We start from the raw sequence: 20,129 nt of genomic DNA, 5'->3' as shown, positions 1-20,129 counted from the left end.
CCCACTGACATGGGGCTGTATCTCACAACCCTGAGATAATGACTGGAGAGGAAATCAAGAGTTGAATACTTAATGACTGACCCACCCAGGTGCCCCAGGGGTATTTTATTTAATTTCCACATATTGCTAATTTTTCAGTTTTCTTCCTATTATTGATTTCTAGTTTCACATCACTGGGGTCAGAAAAGATGCTTGGGGGACGCCTGGGTGGCTCAGTTGGTTAAGCAGCTGCCTTCGGCTCAGGTCATGATCCCGGCGTCCTGGGATCGAATCCCACATCGGGCTCCTTGCTCCGCAGGGAGCCTGCTTCTCCCTCTGACTCTGCCTTCCACTCTGTCTGCCTGTGCTCGATCTCGCTCGCTTTCTCTCTGACAAATAAATAAATAAAATCTTTTATAGAAAAGATGCTTGGTATGATTTCAATCTTCCTTAACTTTGCTAAGACTTGTTTTGTGAATTATCACATGATCTCTCCTGCAGAATGTCCTGTATGCACTTGACAAGAATGTGTGTTCTGCTGCTGTTGGATGGAATGTTCTGTGAATGTCTATTAGGTCCATTTGGTCTGAAGTGTCATTCAAGTCCATTGTTTCAGTATTGACTTCCTCTCTGGATGATCTATCTATTGCTGAAAGTGTGGTATTTTTTTAAAAAACATTTATTTATTTATTTGACAGAAAGAGAGAGATTGAGATCACAAGTAGGCAGAGAGGCAGAGAGAGAGGGGGAAGTAGGCTCCTTGCTGAGCAGAGAGCCTGATGCGGGGCTTGATTCCAGGACCCTGAGATCATGACCTGAGCCGAAGGCAGAGACTTAACCCCAGGTGTCCCTGAAAGTGTGGTGTTGGAGGCCCATGATATTATACTGTCTATTTCTCTCTTTGGATCTGTTAGTATTTGCTTTATATACTTAGGTGCTCTAATGTTGGGTGCATATATGTTTATGATTATCTTCTTGATGAATTACCCCTTTATCATTATATAATGATCTTCTTTGTCTCTTGTTACTGTTTTGGGTTTAGAGTCTATTTTGTCTGATATAAGAATAGCTACCCTGCTCTCTTTCTGTTTCCACGTACATGGAATATCTTTCTCCCATACTTCACTTTAAGCCCTTGTGTGTCCTTACAGCTGAAATGAGTTTCTTTTAGGCACCATATAGGTGAGTCTTGTTTTTTCATTTTAATTTTTAAAAATTAAAAAAAAAAAGAGAGGCGCCTGGGTGGCTCAGTCACTAAGCGTCTGCCTTCAGGTCTGCTCATGATCCCAGGGTCCTGAGATCAAGCCCCACATCAGGCTCCCTGCTCAGCGGGAAGCCTGCTTCTCCCTCTCCCATTCCCCCTGCTTGTGTTCCCTATCTCACTGTGTCATTCTCTGTCAAATAAATAAGTAAAATCTTAAAATTTTTTTTTAAAAAGTTTATTTATTTTTTATTTTTAAGAAACATTTCTTTCTTTATTTTAGTGCAAGAGTGAGAGCAAGAAGAGGGAGGGAAAGAGGAAGAGAATCTTCAAGCAGATGCCCTGCTGAGCAAGGAGTTGGACTTGGGGCTTGATCTCACAACCCTGAGCCGAAACTAAGAGCCAGATGCTCAAATGACTGAGCCACCAAGGCGCCTCTATTTACTTTTAAGTAATCTCTGCACCAAGGTGGGGCTTGAGCTCATGACCCTGAGATCAAGAGTGGGATGCTCTTCCAACTGAGCCAGCCAGGTGTACCAGGTCTTGTGTGGGTTTTTTTTTTTTTAAGATTTTTATTTATTTATTTGACAGAAAGAGAGAGAGAGATCACAAGTAGGCAGAGCAGCAGGCAGAGAGGGGGAAGCAGGCTCCTGCTGAGCAGAGAGCCTCATGTGGGGCTCCAACCCAGGACCCTGAGATCATGACCTGAGCTGAAGGCAGAGGCTTAACCCACTGAGCCGCTCAGGCGCCCCATACTAGGTCTTGTTGTTGTTGTTGTTGTTGTTGTTGTTTAAAATCCATCCAGCCACTCGATGCCTTTTGATTGCAGAATTTAACCATTTACCTTCAGAGTAATTATTGATAGGTAAGAACTTACCAGTGCATTCTTAGTAACGGTTTTCTGGCTATTTTATAGTTCATTTGTTCCTTTCTTCCTCTCTTTCTGTCTTCCTTTGTGAAATGATGATGTTCCTTAGTGGTGTGCTTTGATTCCCTTCTCTTTATCTTTTGTGAATCTACTATAGGTTTTTGCTTTGTGGTTACTGTGAGGCTTACACAAAACATCATATAGATAGAACAGTTATTTTATGGTGATAACAACTTAACTTTGGTTGCATAGAAAATCTTCGCCCTTTTGCTCTCCTCCTTTTTTGTTTTTGATGTCACAATTTACCCCTTTCTATACTGTATATTCACTAACAAATATTGTAGTTATTTTTAATATTCTTGCCCTTCATCCTTTATCCTAGAGTTAGGTGGTTAACATACGAATGCATCACAGTATCAGAGTGTTCTGAGGTTGTCTTATACTTATCTTTGCCAGCATGTTGTACATTTTGGTATATTTTCTTGTTACTAGCTAGTATCCTTTCATTTCAGGTTAAAGAACTCCTTTCAGCATTTCTTTTAAGTCAGGTCTAGCAGTAATGGATTCCCTTTTGTTTTTCTGGGAAATTGTTAATTTCTCCTTCATTTCTGAAGGATAACTTTGCCAGAGAGAGTATTCTTGGTTGGTAGTTTTGTTTGTTTTGTTTTTGTTTTAGCAGTTTGAATATCATCTCATTGTTTCCTAGCCTCTGAGGCTTCCATTAAGAAATCTGCTGATAGCCTTATGGGGGTTCCTTGTAAGTTACAAGCTTCTTTTCTCTTCCTACTTTTAAGACTCTTTCTTTGTTTTTGATTTTTGGCAGTTTTATTAGTTCTTGAACTTGGATATCCAAACCTCTTGCCAGATTTGAACCGTTCTTAGCCATTATTTCTTTCTTTTTTTTTTTTTTTAAGATTTTATTTATTTATTTGACAGAGAGAGATCACAAGTAGGCAGAGACGCAGGCAGAGAGAGAGAGAGAGGAGGAAGCAGGCTCCCTGCTGAGCAGAGAGCCCGATGCGGGACTCGATCCCAGGACCCTGAGATCATGACCTGAGCCGAAGGCAGCGGCTTAACCCACTGAGCCACCCAGGCGCCCCCCATTATTTCTTTAAATACGCTCTCTTCTCCCTTCTCCCTCTGAAACTCTGTAATGCATAAATTATTTGTTTGGATGGTATGCCGTAATTCATGCAAGCTGTCTTCTTCTTCTTCTTCTTTTTTTTTTTTTTTAAAGATTTTTATTTATTTATTTGACAGAGAGACATCACAAGTAGGCAGAGCAGCAGGCAGAAGTGGGTTGGGCGGGGGAAGCAGGCTCTCTGCTGAGCAGAGAGCCCGATGGTGGGCTCGATCCCAGGACCCTGAGATCATGACCAGAGCTGAAGGCAGAGGCTTTACCCAACTGAGCCACCCAGGTGCCCCTGCCTTCATTCTTTTTCATTATTTTTTCTTTGTTCTCCTCTGGCTGGATAATTTCAAAGTTCCTATCTTTCTAACTCATAGATTCTTTCTTCTTGATCCATCCTTAATGATATTATTATTATTTTATTTTAGATTTATTTATTTATTTGAGGGAGGGGCATAGTGAGAGGGAGAGTCCTAAGCAGACTCACAGCTGAGCACAGCGAGTTACAGGGCTCTGTCTCAACCCTGAGATCACCATCTGAGCCAAAACCTGAGTCTGGGCCTTAACTGACTGTGCCACCCAGGTGCCCCCTGTTGATGGTTTCTACTGTAGTTTTCATTTCATTCATTGTAGCTTCAGCTCCAGAATTTTTGTTTGGTTCTTTTTTAGGATTTCTTTCTCTTTGTTGAACTTCTCATTTTGTTCATGTATTGTTTTCCTGATTTCATTGGATTGTCTTTCTGTGTTTTCCTTTAGCTCATTGAGTTTCCTTAAAACCGGTATTTCAAATTATCTATTGAGTAAATTGCAGGTCCCCATATTGAGATTGGTTACTGAAAGATTATTGCGATCTATGTTGCACATTCCTTGAAGTTTTGTATTGCTGTCTCTTTATTTGAACGATCAGTCACCTCCTCCAGTTTTTAGTAACCGCCTTCTTCAATGGATCTAAACTTGTGTTTTTCCCTCCAGCAGTGTACTGGAACTTCTCTGCTGGATACCTGGACTTCTACAAAGACTCTCTAACCCATAAGTGATTGTCTAAGACAGTGCTTTCCAGGAGCTCCTGGCTGAGGCAAGCTGGGGTTGATTCATGGGCCACTGCAAGGTCCACAGTGGGGACTAGGGTGTGTATGCCCATTGCCCAATGCAGCATGTGGGTGAGACTCTTCCCAGGTCCCTTGACATATGGTACCAGATCCCACAGCTCCCAGGAAAGCACTTTGTCTATTGATGGAAGCAAAATTATTGTTGCTGGGGGTGGGTGGGGACACAAACAAGGGATATCTTCTTCAGCCACGATGCTCCCTATACATTAACAGTACTAGACCATATACTCAGTTATGCATCTCGTATTCCACTTATTATCTTGGAGACCATTCCACATCAGTACATAGACATTGAGCTCATTTTTAAAAATTAATTATTTTATTTCTAGACTTTATTTAGCACAGTTTTAGGTTCACAGTAGAACTAAGAGGAAAGCACAGAGACTTCCCATATGCTCCCTGCATCCTCCCAACACACATAGCTTCCCCCCATCATCAGCATCACTTACAGAATGGTACATCATTTAACAAGGATGAACCTACACTGACACATCGTAAGCACCCAAAGTCCACAGTGAACCTCGGGGTTCACTCAGGGTGCTATCCATTCTGCAGCTTTGGATAAATGTGTAATGACATGTGCCCATTATTATAATAGTATACTAAGTATTCCTATTGCCCTAAAAATCCTCTGTGCTCTACCTATTCACCTCTCCTCACCACCCCCGCCTATAGCACTCTTTTTCACCAAAGACATCTGCACAGAAAATGTCCATAATTTGCCAGAATGCTAATGATCCATAGGTGCCAATGGCATAAGAAATTCTAGAACAAACAGCTTATATTGTGAAGAAATATATTTCACTTATTTTTCTTTTCTTTTCTTTTTCACTGCTAGTGCATTCTTTTTTTTTTTAATTTTTAAAAAAGATTTTATTTATTTATTTGACAGAGAGAGATCACAAGTAGGCAGAGAGGCAGGCAGAAAGGGGGAAGAAGGCCTCCTGCTGAGCGAGAGCCCAATGTGGGGACCTGAGATCATGACCTGAGCCGAAGGCAGAGGCTTAACCCACTGAGCCACCGAGGTGCCCCTAGCTCATTCTTTTTAGCAGGTGAATAGCATCTCATTTTAGGAGTATGACATAATTTAATTAGCCTGTTCTTTTCTATTTAAATTGAGGCATGATTGACAGACGACATTATATTAGTTTCAGGTAGACCACACAAGGATTCAGTATTTGTATACATTGCAAAATATCACCACAATAAGTCTAGTTAATGTCCATCACCATATAAACTTGTTCTTTTTTGACATTTAGTCGTGTCCAGTATTTTGTAACTATTGACAATGCTGCAGTGGATACCTTGGTACACAGATCTTTGTGTTTCTGTGTGAGCACGAATGTAAGACAAATTTCTAGTAGTGGAAATGCTAGGTCAAAAGGTATATGCATTTAAATTGTAATAGCTTTTGCCAAATTGCCTTCAAAGAGACAACCATATTATAGTCCCACCAACAATGAATGTCTTTTTCTACAATGCTCATTTTTGCCAATCTGATATCTAAAATATAGTATCTCACCTTAATTGTAATCTGTTATTGAGGTGGTTGAGTATCTTTTCATTTGTTTAGAAGCCACTTGTATTACTTTTCTATGAACTGTGTTCATATCCTTTGCCCATTTCATTATTATTTTAAATTATATTTAAGAATAAAAACTCAGGGGCGCCTGGGTGGCTCAGTGGGTTAAGCCGCTGCCTTCGGCTCGGGTCATGATCTCAGGGTCCTGGGATCGAGTCCCGCATCGGGCTCTCTGCTCAGCGGAGAGCCTGCTTCCCTCTCTCTCTCTCTGCCTGCCTCTCCATCTACTTGTGATTTCTCTCTGACAAATAAATAAAATCTTTAAAAAAAAAAAAAAAAAAGAATAAAAACTCAGCTTTCTCATTATCATTTGCTCAAGATCCTCCTCAAAGGCCTGAGGCCCTCTCAAACAGGTGTTCGGTGGTCTCCACAATCACACCGACTCCCTCTTTCTAACTCGTATCAGTCTCCTGCCTCAACATTACTGTCTGTCTCAAGGAAGGACATCTTTATGGTCTCAGCATCCTACACCCTTCCCATGACATTCCCAAATATCTTCCATCCTTCCCCTCTGGGATGCTCTGTTCTCAGTCAAACCTGACCACTCCTTCTGGGCCCAACTGATTTCCACCTGGGTTGCCTTTCTGAATAACAGTGCCCATACTACCTAGAGCCTCCTGGGAACCTTTCCACCAATTACAGCCTATACCACTGGAAGGTTGGGCTGGGCCTCTCCCAGAGCCCAGTTTCCCCTCTGTCCATGCTCAGCATACAGGGGTGTCAGCGTGGAGTGGGTATTATGCACCTTTTCAGCATTTATTGAATGTACATGAGTCAGGCACTGCTCTAAGCACTGGGAATGTGGCAGTATATAAGACAGAACAAGGTCCCGCCTCTCATTCCGCTGAAATTTTAGTGTGTGTGCAGGTGGGTGACATACAACATAGTCAGTGAACACACACACATGCCTAAGAATGTCAATGAAGTGTACACAAGTAATGGAAAGGATAGTGAAGGGAGGAGGGAAAGGGTTCTCCTTTGGACAAAGAGGCCAGGGGACGGATCCCTCAAGAACTGAGATTCGACCACAAGCCTATGAGAAGGCTCCAGCTATGTAAAGAACTTTCCAGATGCCCTACTAGAGGCCCAGTCTGGTAGGTCTGCTCTTCTAAAAATAGACTGAGATGCAGCGGGTCCACAGCGTCGTCTCTCTTTCTGTCACTTGATAAGAACTACAGGCACAAGCCTAAGATCCCGGTAACTTCAGGGCTGTGTGTGGTGTAAGTGGGATTTGAGAACCTGCACCCTCCTGCTTCCTATCTGAGCTGCAAACCTGGGAAAATGAAATCATGCTTGCCCTGGCATTAATAACAGAACACCTGCTCCAGGCCAGGGTCCTTTAAGCACTTTACACCACTGTAATTTCATATAGCCAGCACAACAATCCTTTGTGGTACTTACTAGTAACTTTATTTTACAGAGGAAGGAACAAACCGAGACTCGCAATATGGATGCAACCTGTTTAGGTTTGCACGGTTCAGAGAGAAGTACAGTTCCCCGAGGCAGAAGGTCTATCATGGGGGTCGGCTGGGGTGCCCTGGAGCACTCGGGGCGCACCTTGTTTCCGGAGTTTGCCGGCGGCGCCCCGACATTGGCTTTAGGCCCCACCCGGGTCTCCCGGCCTCAGGGGCCAAGGGGCGAGCGGCGGGCGCGCCCGGCCCGCGGGCTGGGGGCGGGGAAGGCGCGGGGACAAAGGCCGCGGCCACCGCGCCCCGGTCGGACCGTGCGGCGACAAACTCCGGCGGCCGTGCGGGGACTGGAGACTCCCGGGACGTCGCCGCGCGCGGGCATGAAGCGCCCCAGCCCCGCGCCCGCTCAAGCGGAGCCCGCGGGCCCGCCGCCCGCACCGCCCCCTCCGGCCCCCCCGCCCCCGCCCCCTCCCCCGCCTCCGCCCCCTCTCCCCCGCCCCGCGGCGGCCGCGGCGGCTCGGCGCTCGGCGAACATGGCGGCGGCGGCGGTCGGGCGGGACACTTTACCTGAGCACTGGTCCTACGGCGTGTGCCGGGACGGCCGCGTCTTCTTCATAAAGTGCGACGCGGGCAAGCGGGCACGCGGGCGTGGGCGGGGGCCGGGCGGGGTGCGGGGCCGGGCGGGCGTCCCCGGAGCGGCGGCGGCGCTAACAGGTGCACCTCTCTCCCGCAGTGACGAGCTCCGCCGCACAACCTGGCTGCACCCGCGCACCGGGGAGCCAGTCAACTCCGGCCACATGATCCGCTCAGGTGGGAGCCGGGCCGGCGGGGTTGGGGGGCAGCGCTCGGGAGGCGCGCGCTCGGGCGGCTCAAGTTTGACCCGACTTTTTTTGGCATTTCCGCAGACCTGCCCCGCGGCTGGGAGGAGGGCTTCACGGAGGAGGGAGCCAGCTACTTCATCGAGTGAGTGACCCGGTCGCCGCGATCGCACCTGTGCGGCGGGATCCGACCGGTTCCCGCCGCGCGCGCCCGCCCCCCGCCTCCCGCCTCCCGCGCGGGTCCGGGGCGAGTTGGCGCGCATAGCGCCGAGGCCGCACTGCTGTGGGGTTTTGTGTGCCGGAGTTCTGTGGCGGGCTCCGGGAAAGGGGGCGGCGGGGCCCGCATCTCCGCAGGGGGCCGCAGTCCCGGCCGCGGAGGGGGCGGGGGCCGCAAACAGCCCCCCCCCCCCCCACCCCCGTCCTGCAGTTGGGCGATTCGGGCGCGGATGTGAGGGGCAGGACACGCCTCCTCGCCGGGGTCCCGGGCCGGCACAGAGCCGGGCCGGGACCCGCCGCAGAGCCGGGCCGGGACCCGCCGCTGTGGGCGGGGGTGGGGAGAGTGGAAATAATTGTTGCGTCCGGGGTCCGGGGGCTGGGGAGTGGGTAGTAGAGACGGAGGGCATCTCGAGTGGGGAGGACTTGGTCTTCGACTTTGTTGACTGGGGTGGTGGTGGGGAGTCGGAACCGCACCCCCTTCGCCATCCAGAGCGCCGGCCTGCTTGGGGGGGGGGGGCTAGTGGTGGCGGTGGGGAGGGAACCCATCAGCCAATAATATTCCTCGAACGCTGCGCGTCTGGGAAAGCCGGTGCTCCATGGGGACAGTCACTCCAGCCTCTGCTAGCAAGCGGTAGTTCAGAAAAAGCCCGGGAGCATTGCGCCACTAGCCAGGTTACCCCAGACCTGGGTCTGTAGGGGTGAAATCGTGCGGCAGTACGCGAGGGCGCCGCGCAACCCCTAACACTAGTACGGTTCCTTCTCGCTCCAGGGCTTTACCTGTGTTGCTGCGTTTCTCTGCAAAACTCTGTGTGGTTGCCAATCAGCTCCCTGCGGTCAGAAGCTGCTTTGGGTCCTTTGCCCGGTGCCTGGCACAGAGAAGGCACTGGGTAAATCTTTGTTTACGGAATGAATGGACTAGCCAAGGTCTGGACGGTGGTCTGACAAATAATGTTACTTCTGGGGGGCCGTGAGTCAGAATTCCTTTTTCACTAACCGAAAACACTGCTAGGCAGTAGTGGAGCAGCCTAGTCGGAGCTCGGTGGTCTCAGAAAATCCTGGATCCTCCCTCTCTAGTTTGGGCTCTTGCAGGATGTTCGAAATTCTGCTGGATGAGCTTTATGCAGGTGGACACTAGGGCCGTGGCTGGGGTCCTGCCTCACATCTGTGTTTGAGAGAGAAGTTGGGGAGCTGGCTAAGACCTCAGAACTTCTCAGTCCGTGGACCTGGCTGCTCATAACTGCATTCATTGATGTTTATTAGATTTCTCCTTGTGTGCCGCACATCGTTGTAGTCATTGGAACCACAGACTTGAGTGAGGCAGACATCTGGATGGTCATGGAGCTTGCAGTCTGGTGGGGAGAGGGAGCAGAAAATAAACTAAAAAACCAAGAATAGTGTCAGCGGTATCTACTGTGCAGAAAATTAAGATAAGGTAATGGAATATCAAGCGGTGGTGTTGGATGGAGAGGTCTGTCGTGGTGTTTCTGAATAGGTGACATTTAAGGTAAAATCTGAATGTCAGGAGAGAGCCATCCTCGTGTTGATGAGATGGCAAAGCATATCCCCAAGAGACCAGCCAGTGCAAGGGCTTGAAGGCAGGAAGAGCTTCAAGTCCCGAGTGGAGAGGCTGGAATGTGGTGAGCAAGGGAGGAGGTTGCAAGGGAAGAGGTTACAGGTAGGAGAGAGCAAGTGGTGTAGGACTTTATGAGCCAGGGTAAAGGGTTTTTAAACTTTATCGTAAGCCTAGGGAGAAATCACTGGAGGGTTGGAAGTGGGAGAGCAGTGATTTGGTGTGCATTTTTAGGAAGATCATTCTCCCTGCTGTAGAGTGGGCTGTATGGAGGTGGGCAGGTATAGTGGGCAGGATAGTAGTAGCAGTCTCTTGCTGATGACTTGGCTGAGGGTGTAGCACTGGACATGTTTTCATCTGAAGTGGTCAGATTCAGGTTGATGATCTGGATGCAATCTGTGAGAGAAAGAAAAGAGTCAGAGATGACTCCGAGAGGCTTGAGCACCTGAGTGGATGGTACTTATATCTTCAGATGGGAGGGCTGGGAGGAGCAGGTTTGCGGTGGGGGAAGGCATGAGATCTGAGAGGTTTGAGATATGAGTATGTCCACTAGGCAGATGGATGGATCCTGAAGCTCAGAAAAGAGAGAGAGAGAGAGAACTGCAAAGGTGTATTTGGGTATGGTAGATGGTGTTCAGGCCATAGGTTTAGTTGAACTCACCTTGGAAGTGCGTGTAGACGGAAGAATGACCTAAGCCTTGAGACACAGCATTTAGAGGTTAGGAAAAGAGATGGATCCAGCAAAGGAGAACTGACAAGGTAGGAGGAACCCCAGTAGAATGAGAGGTTCACAGAAGCTTCAAGGACAGAACCTGATTAGAGTAGGTGGAGGGGGAAAATATGGAGTGCAGAATTGGGGTCAGTAAGTGTAGGTGAATCTTTCAGACAGTTTTGTTAGGGAGCAGGTTGGAAACATTAGCTGGGAATTGGGGAGGTTTTGGGTTTGATGTGGCAGCGGGGAGTCTTTTTTTAGTGGGAGAGAGTAGAGCATGTTCTCTTCTGCTGGGAATGAAATAGATGGTGCAGGAAAGAGATGGGACAGTTCCTGGAGCAGTGTTTCTGACAAGGTGAGAGGGTGGGGACCCTGGGATCCTGGGCTTAGGTGTCAGGAGTCCCAGCTGGGAACAGGGTCTTTCATCCATTTCATGGTATGGAGGGCTGCCCATGTCAGAGCTCATGCTAGGAAGCTGATAGGTTTAGTGAGGGGAGACATGGGTATTCCTGTCTGATAGTACCTGTCTCTACCGTGAAGTACTAGACTAAGTCTTGAGTTGGGGGACTTCAGGGCTGGGTAGGAGGACTCTGTCAGCCATTGCCACAGCCTCCCGCATAGCCTCCTGCCCTTCTCTCTTTTGCTGACTCTTCTGTGGTGACTCTGAAGTTCCTAGTGATTATCTTTTTTAAAAAATTTTATTTTATTTATTTGTCAGAGAGAGAGAGAGAGAGGAGAGTACAAGCAGGGGGAGCATCAGGCAGAGGGAGAAGCAGGCTCCCTGCTGAGCAAGGAGCCGATGGCTGGACTTGATCCCAGGACCCTGGGATCATGACCTGAGCCTAAGGCAGACCCTTAACCAACTGAGCCACCCAGGCATTCCCCTAGTGATTATCCTATAGCAAGCTCTGGCTCCCCACCCCCAGGGTCCTCCCAGGCCTAGGGGAAAGCAGTCTGTGACTGATCCCCCACTTTCAAAGGCCAGCCATATGGGGAGGCTGGACACTGGCAGCCAGTTATGTTTCCTGTCTCTTGAGACAGCTTCTTGAGAGACTGAACAGTTTGGACGTAATTGTTCTCCTTTTCCTCACATAAAAAATGCTTTGCTTTCGTCAGTCAACTTCCTTATATTTGCTCTGATCATTTCTGAATGTTCTATTTTTTTTTTTTTTTTTCCGGATCCTCCTCTAACATGCCTCAGTTAGAGGGACAGACATTCGGCATAGCTGGTTTTATTTTCCCCAGTGGATCCTTGGTCTGGAAGTTTGTGTGAGGTTTTCAAGGTGCATCAGTTTCTCCTGATATTTAGCAGATGTTTTGATACTTTCCAGAGTATATTTCTTCTCTCCTCTCCTCCCCTTCCTTTCCTCTTCCTGCCGCCCTTCCGCCCTCCCTCTTCTTCTCTCTCTCTCTCTTCTCCCTCCATCTTCCCTTCCCCTCTCTTCCTTCCTTCCTTTTCTCTTTCTCTCTCTTAGTTTAGTAAAAGCAGTTTGGTAGATACAGCCTTTTCACATGTGAGACCCATAAGGGTGAACTTCTAGAACAGGCCTTAGGAGCAAGGGTGTTACACTGGGCTGGTTTTCGGGGGTTTTGTGGCACCCTGTGGTTTCCCTGTGGTAGGCTTCTTCCTACAATAGGCTTTGAGTAGATCCCGAGTCAATAAAGAGGACAAATGGAGTGAGGAGGGTCTTGGCCATCCTGCCTGTGCCAAGGTGGTTCCTCGAAGGCTGGTACTCTGTTCTGCTTTTCTGAGGCATTGGTTCCCAGCCCAGCTCTGGGCTCTGAGTAGGTTCTTGGTATTTATTAAAGCAGGAGTGTCTTAAGGGACTCAATGAGTTTAGTAGATATTCCAAGTTTTGGAAAACCTGTTGGGGAGGAGATCAGGGCCTAGGGGATCCTGGGTAAGGTGAAAGAAGCAAAGTAGCCAGGAGTTGAGCCTGTCGAGGCTAGTGCTTGGATCTGAGCCTTCCTGGCAGTTGTTGCTTGCTGTCCAGAATAGCACCTGAAGTAGGAACGCGGCCTCCTGTGGCTGCTTCACCTCATAACCGCATGCTCTGCATCTGGGGAATGGGACATCTGTTGGGATCCCCTCCCTGGTTCTTTCCCTCTCTGGTTGCCTCATGTCCTCTGTGACTTGCCTCGTGTCCTCTGTGACTTGGCTCCAGAGTCCTGGTGGGAAGCAGCTGATTGCACAAGGTCTCTTCTAGCTTTCTGTTCTTAGGTTTAGCTTTGGAGATTTGCAGGGCCATCCTGTGTAGGTGCTATTCTCCTTGTGGGTGTCCAGCCCCAAGTGAGGCCAGTGAGGCTCTTGGGAAAGACATTTCTGAGTAAGACTTAGAGTAAGTCTTAGAGTAAGACCGACTTTCCCCACCTTAGCCCTGCGGACTGCAGCAGGTCCTTCCTGGCTACATAATTTGCAGGACTCAGTGCAAAATCAGAAAGTTCAGGGGCACTCGTTCACAAAGCTGGAAAAAGGTGTCACTCGAGGTATTAAAGCACTAAACTTTTTCCTTTTTCCTGTGGTTTTCTCTCAACTTGTCACGGTGTTTTTTATTTGCTATTATTTGCTGTTCAAAGTCATTCCAAGTTAAAAAAAAAATCAATTTTTTAGCATGACTCTTGGGTTCATGTCTGTATTATGGAATATTTCGAATGCAAACATCAGGGTGATGACCTTGTGTGCTGACCCACCACCACCATACCCAGCAAAGATACCACAAGGCAAGGGTGCTGGTGTTCACACTCTCCTGGACAGGAATGAGGAGGAGGGAGGCTGGGTAGAGCTTGGGGCTCTAGGTAGTTGGGAATAGGCAGTTAAGAACATGTCCCATGGGGGCACCTGGGTGGCTCAGTGGGTTAAGCCTCTGCCTTCAGCTCAGGTCATGATCTCAGGGTCCTGGGATTGAACCCCACATTGGGCTCTCTGCTCAGTGGGGAACCTGGTTGCCCCCCCACCCCACCTGCATCTCTGCCTACTTGTAATCTCTCTTTCTCTCTCTGTCAAATAAATAAATAAAATCTTAAAAAAAAAAAATAAAAAAACCCCACAAACAACAACAACAACAACAACAACAACAACAAAAAACATGTCCCATGCAGGCAGGGAGTGGAGACCGGGCAGGAGACAAGGTTTTAAGATTCCTTCAGAAGGGTTACTTTTCTAGAGATAACACTAAATATCTGGAGTGTGTTTTTGTATTCAGCAAACCCATTTTCTCTGAAATTAAAGGGAAAGAAGAATTGGGGAATGAAGGCGGAACCAGGGATGACTGAATGTCCAGGCGGGTACCCCAGTGGGCTGTAGGTGCCAAGTATAGAAGACCCTTTGGAAAAGTCTGTGAATACTGGAAGGCCCAGGAAGGTGCCCTCATAAGATTTAATTATGCTATCACTGAAGGAGTCTTCCAGCAACCCCCCCTACATTTCCTGTCTGCCACTTTTTCTCCCCAGACAAATGCTGAACTTCTTGTTAGTGAAATTTGTCTTGTAGAGTGCCAAACTATTGGTTCACTTATTTGCCCTCTTTCTCATTTGTCATCTTTCTCATTGCTGGGAACAGCGTTTCAAACCAGAAAGCAACAGTTTTGCAAAGAATTTCTGGGAAACCGCAGCTCACATCTATTTAAAATGGAAATTCTGAAACCTCTTGTTGAAGGTTAAGAAAAGCTTCTCCCAGCTTGGCCAGTTTTGGCATAATCCCACACTTTACGTTTCATTTCCTGGTTGTTTTATCAAGAGTGAAAACTGGCTCAGGGATTGAAGCGTTAGGTCCTTTACAAAAGGAACAACAGTGGTGTTGTGCAGAAAGCAGAAGGAAGGATTAGCAGCCCCGATTTGCTCCACGCTCTCAAAAAGTTCTGGGAAAACCTCTGTAAGAAAGACGGTTACAGGGTGCCTGGGTGGCTCAGTTGGTTAAAGCGATTGCCTTCGACTCAGGTCAAGATCCTGGAGTCCTGGGATCGAGTCCCGCATCGGGCTCCCTGCTGCTTCTCTCTCCGACCCTCCCCTTCTTGTGCTCTCTTTCTCATTCTCTCTCTCAAATAAATGAATAAAATCTTAAAAAAAAAAAAAAGAAAGAAAGATGGTTGCAAGTAGCTCCTAAAGCTCTTTACCCCTGTGAGGGGTGTGCTTCAGAGAAAGGACGGGGGGTTGGGGGGAGGAGCGGGACTATCCCTGATTTTCAGGCCTGTGTGTGTGAAGAGGGTAGTTGGAGGTTTCATGTGCATTGACAGAGCTCTGTCCCTTCTCTCAATATTTACGGGAGTAAACCTTGTGCTTGATATTTATGGGAGTAAACCTTGTGCTTCTTAAATTAGGGCTTCGATAGGAGTCTCTTTGGGAAAGCACATCAGAATGTGGACTGTTTGGGGATTTAATGAGGTGCTTGCTCCAGTCTTCCCATCTCTTCAGAAGAGAGCACGGGTTTGAATCTCTGCTCAGTGAACTGGCATGGTGGCTTACGTGAGTACTGACAGAGGGAGAAACACGGAGGAATATGGTTTCATTTGCCTGGTGCCTTTATATGGCTGTCAAAACACTTGTTTCTGATTTTCTGAAATGACAAAGTGTTTTGGGTTAGTATTTTATTATTCACAGAGTACTTCATGAGCATTATCTGATTGGAAGCTTACAGTTACTGGGTTTTTCAGTGCAGAAAAGTGAGCTCAGAGGAATAAAGAGACTTCCTAAAGCCTCCTGCTGTGTTGGTTCAGCCTTTTTGAGTTCAGAGAAGACATGGACATGTTATTGTCTCAGACAAGGGCTTCTTAGACTTTTTCAACCACAGCTGAATGACTGAAGATGATGAAGGCAAACTCTCCTGGAGATTGGATGGCAGGAAATGTCATCAAAATGTGGGTACTATCCAAAAATTCATGTAGACTTGACCCTCAATTTAACTTATTATAAAATCCCTTCCCGTATCTTCACTTAAGATTAGTGCTTTGGCAGGATGTATCATGTTCATTGTATGGCTTGGTGTTTTCCCAAACAGAAATGTGTGCTCCCAGGACACTAATTCCCTTGTTCAGTCTTAAGGGACCAGGGGAGTGGGGAGATGGCTCATTGGCTTCTAGCCTCTCTGGGCCATGCATCTCCAAAGGGGGATGTACAGGCTTGGAGGGAGACACAAGCAGCTGTTGAGACCTTGGGCAGTCTTTTTTTTTTTTTTTTTCTTTTAAAAATTAACATATAGTATATTATTTGCCCCAGGGGTACAGGTCTGTGAATCATCAGGCTTACACATTTCGCAGCACTTACCATAGCACATATCCTCCCCAATGTCTATCACCCAGCCACCCTATCCTTACCCCCCCATCCCCCAGCAACCTTCAGTTTGTTTTGTGAGATTAAGAGTCTCTTATGGTTTGTCTCCCTCCTGATCCCATCTTGTTTCATTTTTTCCTTCCCTACATCCCGTGACCACCAGCCCTGCCTCTCAAATTCCTCATATCAGAGAGATCATATGATAATTGTCTTCTCTGATTGACTTATTTTGCTTAGCATAATACCCTCTAGTTCCATCCATGTTGTTGCAAATGGGAAGATTTTGTTTCTTTTGATGGCTGCATAATATTCCATTGTATTTATATACAACATCTTCTTTATCCATTCATCTGTTGATGGACATCTAGGTTCTTTCCGTAGTTTGGCTATTGTGGACATTGCTGCTACAAACATTTGGGTACCCATGCCCTTCCGGATCACTACATTTGTATCTTTAGGGTAAATACCCAGGAATGCAATTGCTGTGTCATAGGGTAGCTCTATTTTCAACTTTTTGAGGAACCTCCATACTGTTTTCCAGAGTGGCTGCACCAGCTTGCATTCCCACCAACAGTGTAGGAGGGTTCCCCTTCCTCCGCATCCTCGCCAACATCTGTCGTTTCCTGGTTTATTAATTTTAGCCATTCTGATGGTGTGAGGTGGTATCTCACTGTGGTTTTGATTTTTATTTCCCTGATGCCGAGTGATGCTGAGCACTTTTTTTCATGTGTCTTTTGGCCATTTGGATGTCTTCTTTGCTGAAATATCTGTTCACGTCTTCTGCTTGGGCTGTCTTTTGAGTTGTGCCAGACTACCCCACTGTCTCCCGTCTAACCTATTCTGGGTCACCTGGATGCTGGCTGGATTTTTTTGGAAGCCAAAGGACAGCCAGGCAACTTCATCATGCAGAAAAATGTATAGGTGTTGTGTATGTGGTGGTAGTGTGTGTAAGGAGGTGGTGGGTAGGTGCATTGGCTCTGGATTCCCAGATTATGATTCCAGTTCCACCAGTTACAGTTCCCTGTCCTTGATCGGTTACCTTCTTCCTTTAAGCCTCATGTCCTCACCAAAGAAATGGGGATAAGTAAGGGGATTACATGAATTGATTGATGGAAAGGATGCCTAGCAGGTGCCTGACACCTAGTAAACGCCCAATAAATGTGAGCTCCTCACTGTACATCCACATAGCTATGAGATGGGGTGGAAATGTGAATTCTGAGTTCTTATTACATTCAGCAGTTGGTGCAGAAATCTGGTGCCCTTGAACTGGGGTTGTCTGGGTCAGGGGCATGCAAACTATAGAACTCAACTCAGAATTTGGACCAATAAAAACTGCATAACCATTTTGGTTATTAAAAGGATGTCCTCATTCTTGGGAAATACTGACGTATTTGCTCTCAAACAGTTGAGAAAAAACTGCGTGTGTATGTGTGTGTGCGCATGCATGTGTGTAGGGGAGCAGATGATCTAGCATTTGGAGAAATGCTAACAGGTGGGTGAGGCTGGGTGTGGGGTGTTATTCTTGTACCTCTCTCTAAGTTTAAAATGATTTCCAAATTAAAAGTTAGCTAAAGAAACAACACTAGGGGAACCTGGGTGGCTCAGTAGGTTAAGGCTCTGCCTTCAGCTCAGGTCATGATCTCAGGGTTTTGGGATTGAGCCCCACATCAGGCTTTTTGCTCAGCAGGGAGTCTGCTTCCCCCTCTCTCCCTCTGCCTGCCTCTCTGCCTACTTGTGATCCCTCTCTCACTGTCAAATTAATAAATAAAATCTTAAAAAAAAAAAAAACCCAAAACCAAAAACAACACTAACCTCAACCATCAGGGTTGTGCTGTCCCTAGGCCACAGGTACCTTGTCCAGGCTGCAGGGACCTGGGGACCAAGAGCCCAGGGTAATGAGGTGTAAAAACACTCCTGGGCTCGCTGTTTCCCAGGCATTTAGAAGGCTGCACAGATGTCCTCTCCTTAATCTGGGTGGCCACCTGGTTATCGGCTCTGACTGCTGAAGGACAGACTTATTGTCTGGTGCTGCCTGGGCCCCAGATGTCAACAGTAATAATCTTCATGGTACTCTATAGTTGAGAAACACATGCATTCCTTTTAAAGGCAGGGATTTTTATTAGCCTCATTTTACAGATCAAGCAGTGGAGGCTGGGGGAGGGACAGGGTTAAAAGATCTTCCTGATGCCAGAGCAACAGTAGGGGAGCTGGCACTTAGAACCTGAGTCGTCTTGGCTCCAAATTTGTGCACTGTTTCTACCATGGTGTCTTCTGACTCACATAGCCACTCCCTCTGTATTGAATCCTCCTGTAGCGTTATCTCCCCAAATTGGTCCTCAGTACCTTCCCTGATGACCCTTTGGGCCTCCTTCAGAAAGTCCCCTGCAGGGTGGATGAGCGAGGGGTGGGTTGAATGGTCCCTAGGCAGGGCAGTGGGCAGGTCCCTGGTGCTCTGGGAGAGTGGACTGCCACCCCCCCCCCCCCCGCCTTGGCCCCACCACCTGCCCATGTCAGCTGACCACAGCTTAGGGGCTGATGAGCCTCTTAAGCCTGCTTACAGCCAGGCTGTCTCTTTCAGGTTCTGCCAGAAGAGTGTTTCCAGCGTCCTAGTCAGTGTTCTCAGGGTTTCTCAGGGGCTTTTTCTGCCAAGGCAGAGCACTCACCCTTTCCAGGTCTGACAGCTTGGCATTAGCGTGCAGTCTCTCCCAGGGACTGCGGGCTACCTCTTGTGCTTCCCTGGGACAGTCTGTCATGGCAAGCAGGGTGCAGTGTGCTTGGGGGTAGAGGGGGCAGAGGGTCCATTCAAGCTCTCTTCCCAGGCCCCTGGCTGCACCACCTCCAGTGTTCTCTCCCCCTAGGTGAAGTGGGAGGGGAAACAGTCTCCTTCCCGAGAGGAGTGGAGCCAGAGCAACTTTGTAGCTTAGTGCAGTCACCTTTGCAATAATCATCCTCTCTGCTTGCAAACTGAGTTGTCTGTGCAGGTCCGCAGATAGAACCAGTGGGCCACCTTGAAGAGTGGTGAGCACCTTATTGGAGGGGCAGTTTAATGAGAGGCTGGATGGCTTTTGGTCCAGGATTCACCTGTTGAGTCACCAGACTCTGGTAAACCATGTGCTATATGCCAGTCTCTGTATTGGGTGCCATGGAGAGAAATAGACATCATCATCATCATGCCATGGAGAGAAATAGACATCATCATCCCTGCCCTCCAGCAGGGCCCAGTCCAGGGAGGGAGAGGGACACTGGACAATTTCAGTATAGGTAATAGGGGTTGGTGACCCTGAGGACGGAGCCCTAAGGAGCTTCAGAGGGTGAGTGCGAGGAAGGGGAGGCATCTGTGGAGCAGAGCAATGGGCAGCCTGAGGCAAGAGAGGCCAGGGGATGAAACTGGCAGGAGGTAGGGGGTGTGAAGTATGTGTGTGCTTGTCTGCACCTTGAAGAGGCTGGTGCTGAGTTGAGGTATAGGCACTGGTCCTGGATAACACCCTTCACTAAATAGTAGCTGGCTTCAGGAGAGTGATGTAATTGGGGATATTGCCCTAAGGGTTCCCCGACTTCCTGCATCTGAGCGGTGGTGCTGGGTGGTGGGGGTTATAAAGCATGAATTCTGGAGTCTGAGTCCCAGGGTTGAAATCTTGTCTTTGCTGCCAGGTTGGACAGGCCACTTAAAAATCTCTGTGTCTTCAGATGTTTCTTCATCTGTAGAATGGGGACAACAACTGTACTGTACACTTAGAATAGTACCTGGCAAATCTCACATGCTATGTAAGAATTAACCATTGTCATCACTCCTCCTAGAAGTAGAGCCCCCGTCTGTGTGGCACAGTCTGCAGAAAGTGATGGTTCGTTCGCTTTGGGGAAATCTCCTAAGATCAGGCTAGCAGGAGGAAGTGTGTTTTCTTGTTGGGACTTTTCCTTAAAAGGAAGCTGGGCATGACGTCGTTGGTGCCTAAATACCAGGGAAAGGATTCTTCATCTTTGAAGCCCTGTGTGGCTGTGTCCAACCAGAGAGAAAATAGATGGGTTTCTCGTACCTACGATCAACACATTTTCCAAACGGGCAGTTATGATATACTCCCCTTTCATCCTCCACCCTCATCCCCGGTGAGAGGGCTCCCTGGTGCTAGCAGTAGTGTTTGCATTGCCTGGCAGGGCCTCTAGCTTTCTTTTTGGAGGTAGTGACCCTGATATCCATGCCAGAGCACTTGATGAAGGAGTCGTAAGGGTGGACATGAAGTACAAACTGTTCTAGAATGCTGAGTTCAAACTTC

At 47.8% G+C, this 20,129-nt stretch overlaps 1 protein-coding gene and 2 long non-coding RNA genes across 24 annotated transcripts in view; 1 reads left to right on the top strand and 2 right to left on the bottom strand.

Annotated features, from left to right (window-relative positions):
• LOC309872717 overlaps positions 1-8,017 on the bottom strand; it is a 44,461-nt gene extending 36,444 nt beyond the window's left edge. For all 6 annotated transcript variants that reach the window (XR_014316074.1, XR_014316075.1, XR_014316076.1 and 3 more), the window contains exon 1: positions 7,845-8,017. This is a non-coding gene — a long non-coding RNA (uncharacterized lncRNA). The remainder of the gene's footprint in view (positions 1-7,844) is intronic.
• LOC309872724 overlaps positions 1-20,129 on the bottom strand; it is a 639,146-nt gene that overhangs the window by 264,210 nt on the left and 354,807 nt on the right. The window lies entirely within an intron of this gene.
• PLEKHA7 (pleckstrin homology domain containing A7) overlaps positions 7,738-20,129 on the top strand; it is a 213,842-nt gene continuing 201,450 nt past the window's right edge. For all 17 annotated transcript variants that reach the window (XR_014316059.1, XM_082747240.1, XM_082747234.1 and 14 more), the window contains exons 1-3: positions 7,738-7,896; positions 8,011-8,087; positions 8,183-8,240. Coding sequence is in view for 16 of the 17 variants with exons in the window: in XM_082747240.1 (XP_082603366.1) it covers positions 7,811-7,896; positions 8,011-8,087; positions 8,183-8,240 (221 nt within the window). In the remaining variant the exon portion in view is untranslated. The remainder of the gene's footprint in view (positions 7,897-8,010; positions 8,088-8,182; positions 8,241-20,129) is intronic.

The sequence above is a fragment of the Mustela nivalis genome (genome assembly GCF_964662115.1).
Source record: "Mustela nivalis genome assembly, chromosome: 9".
Taxonomy (NCBI): domain Eukaryota; kingdom Metazoa; phylum Chordata; class Mammalia; order Carnivora; family Mustelidae; genus Mustela; species Mustela nivalis.
This window is presented reverse-complemented; position numbering and strand designations above follow the sequence as displayed.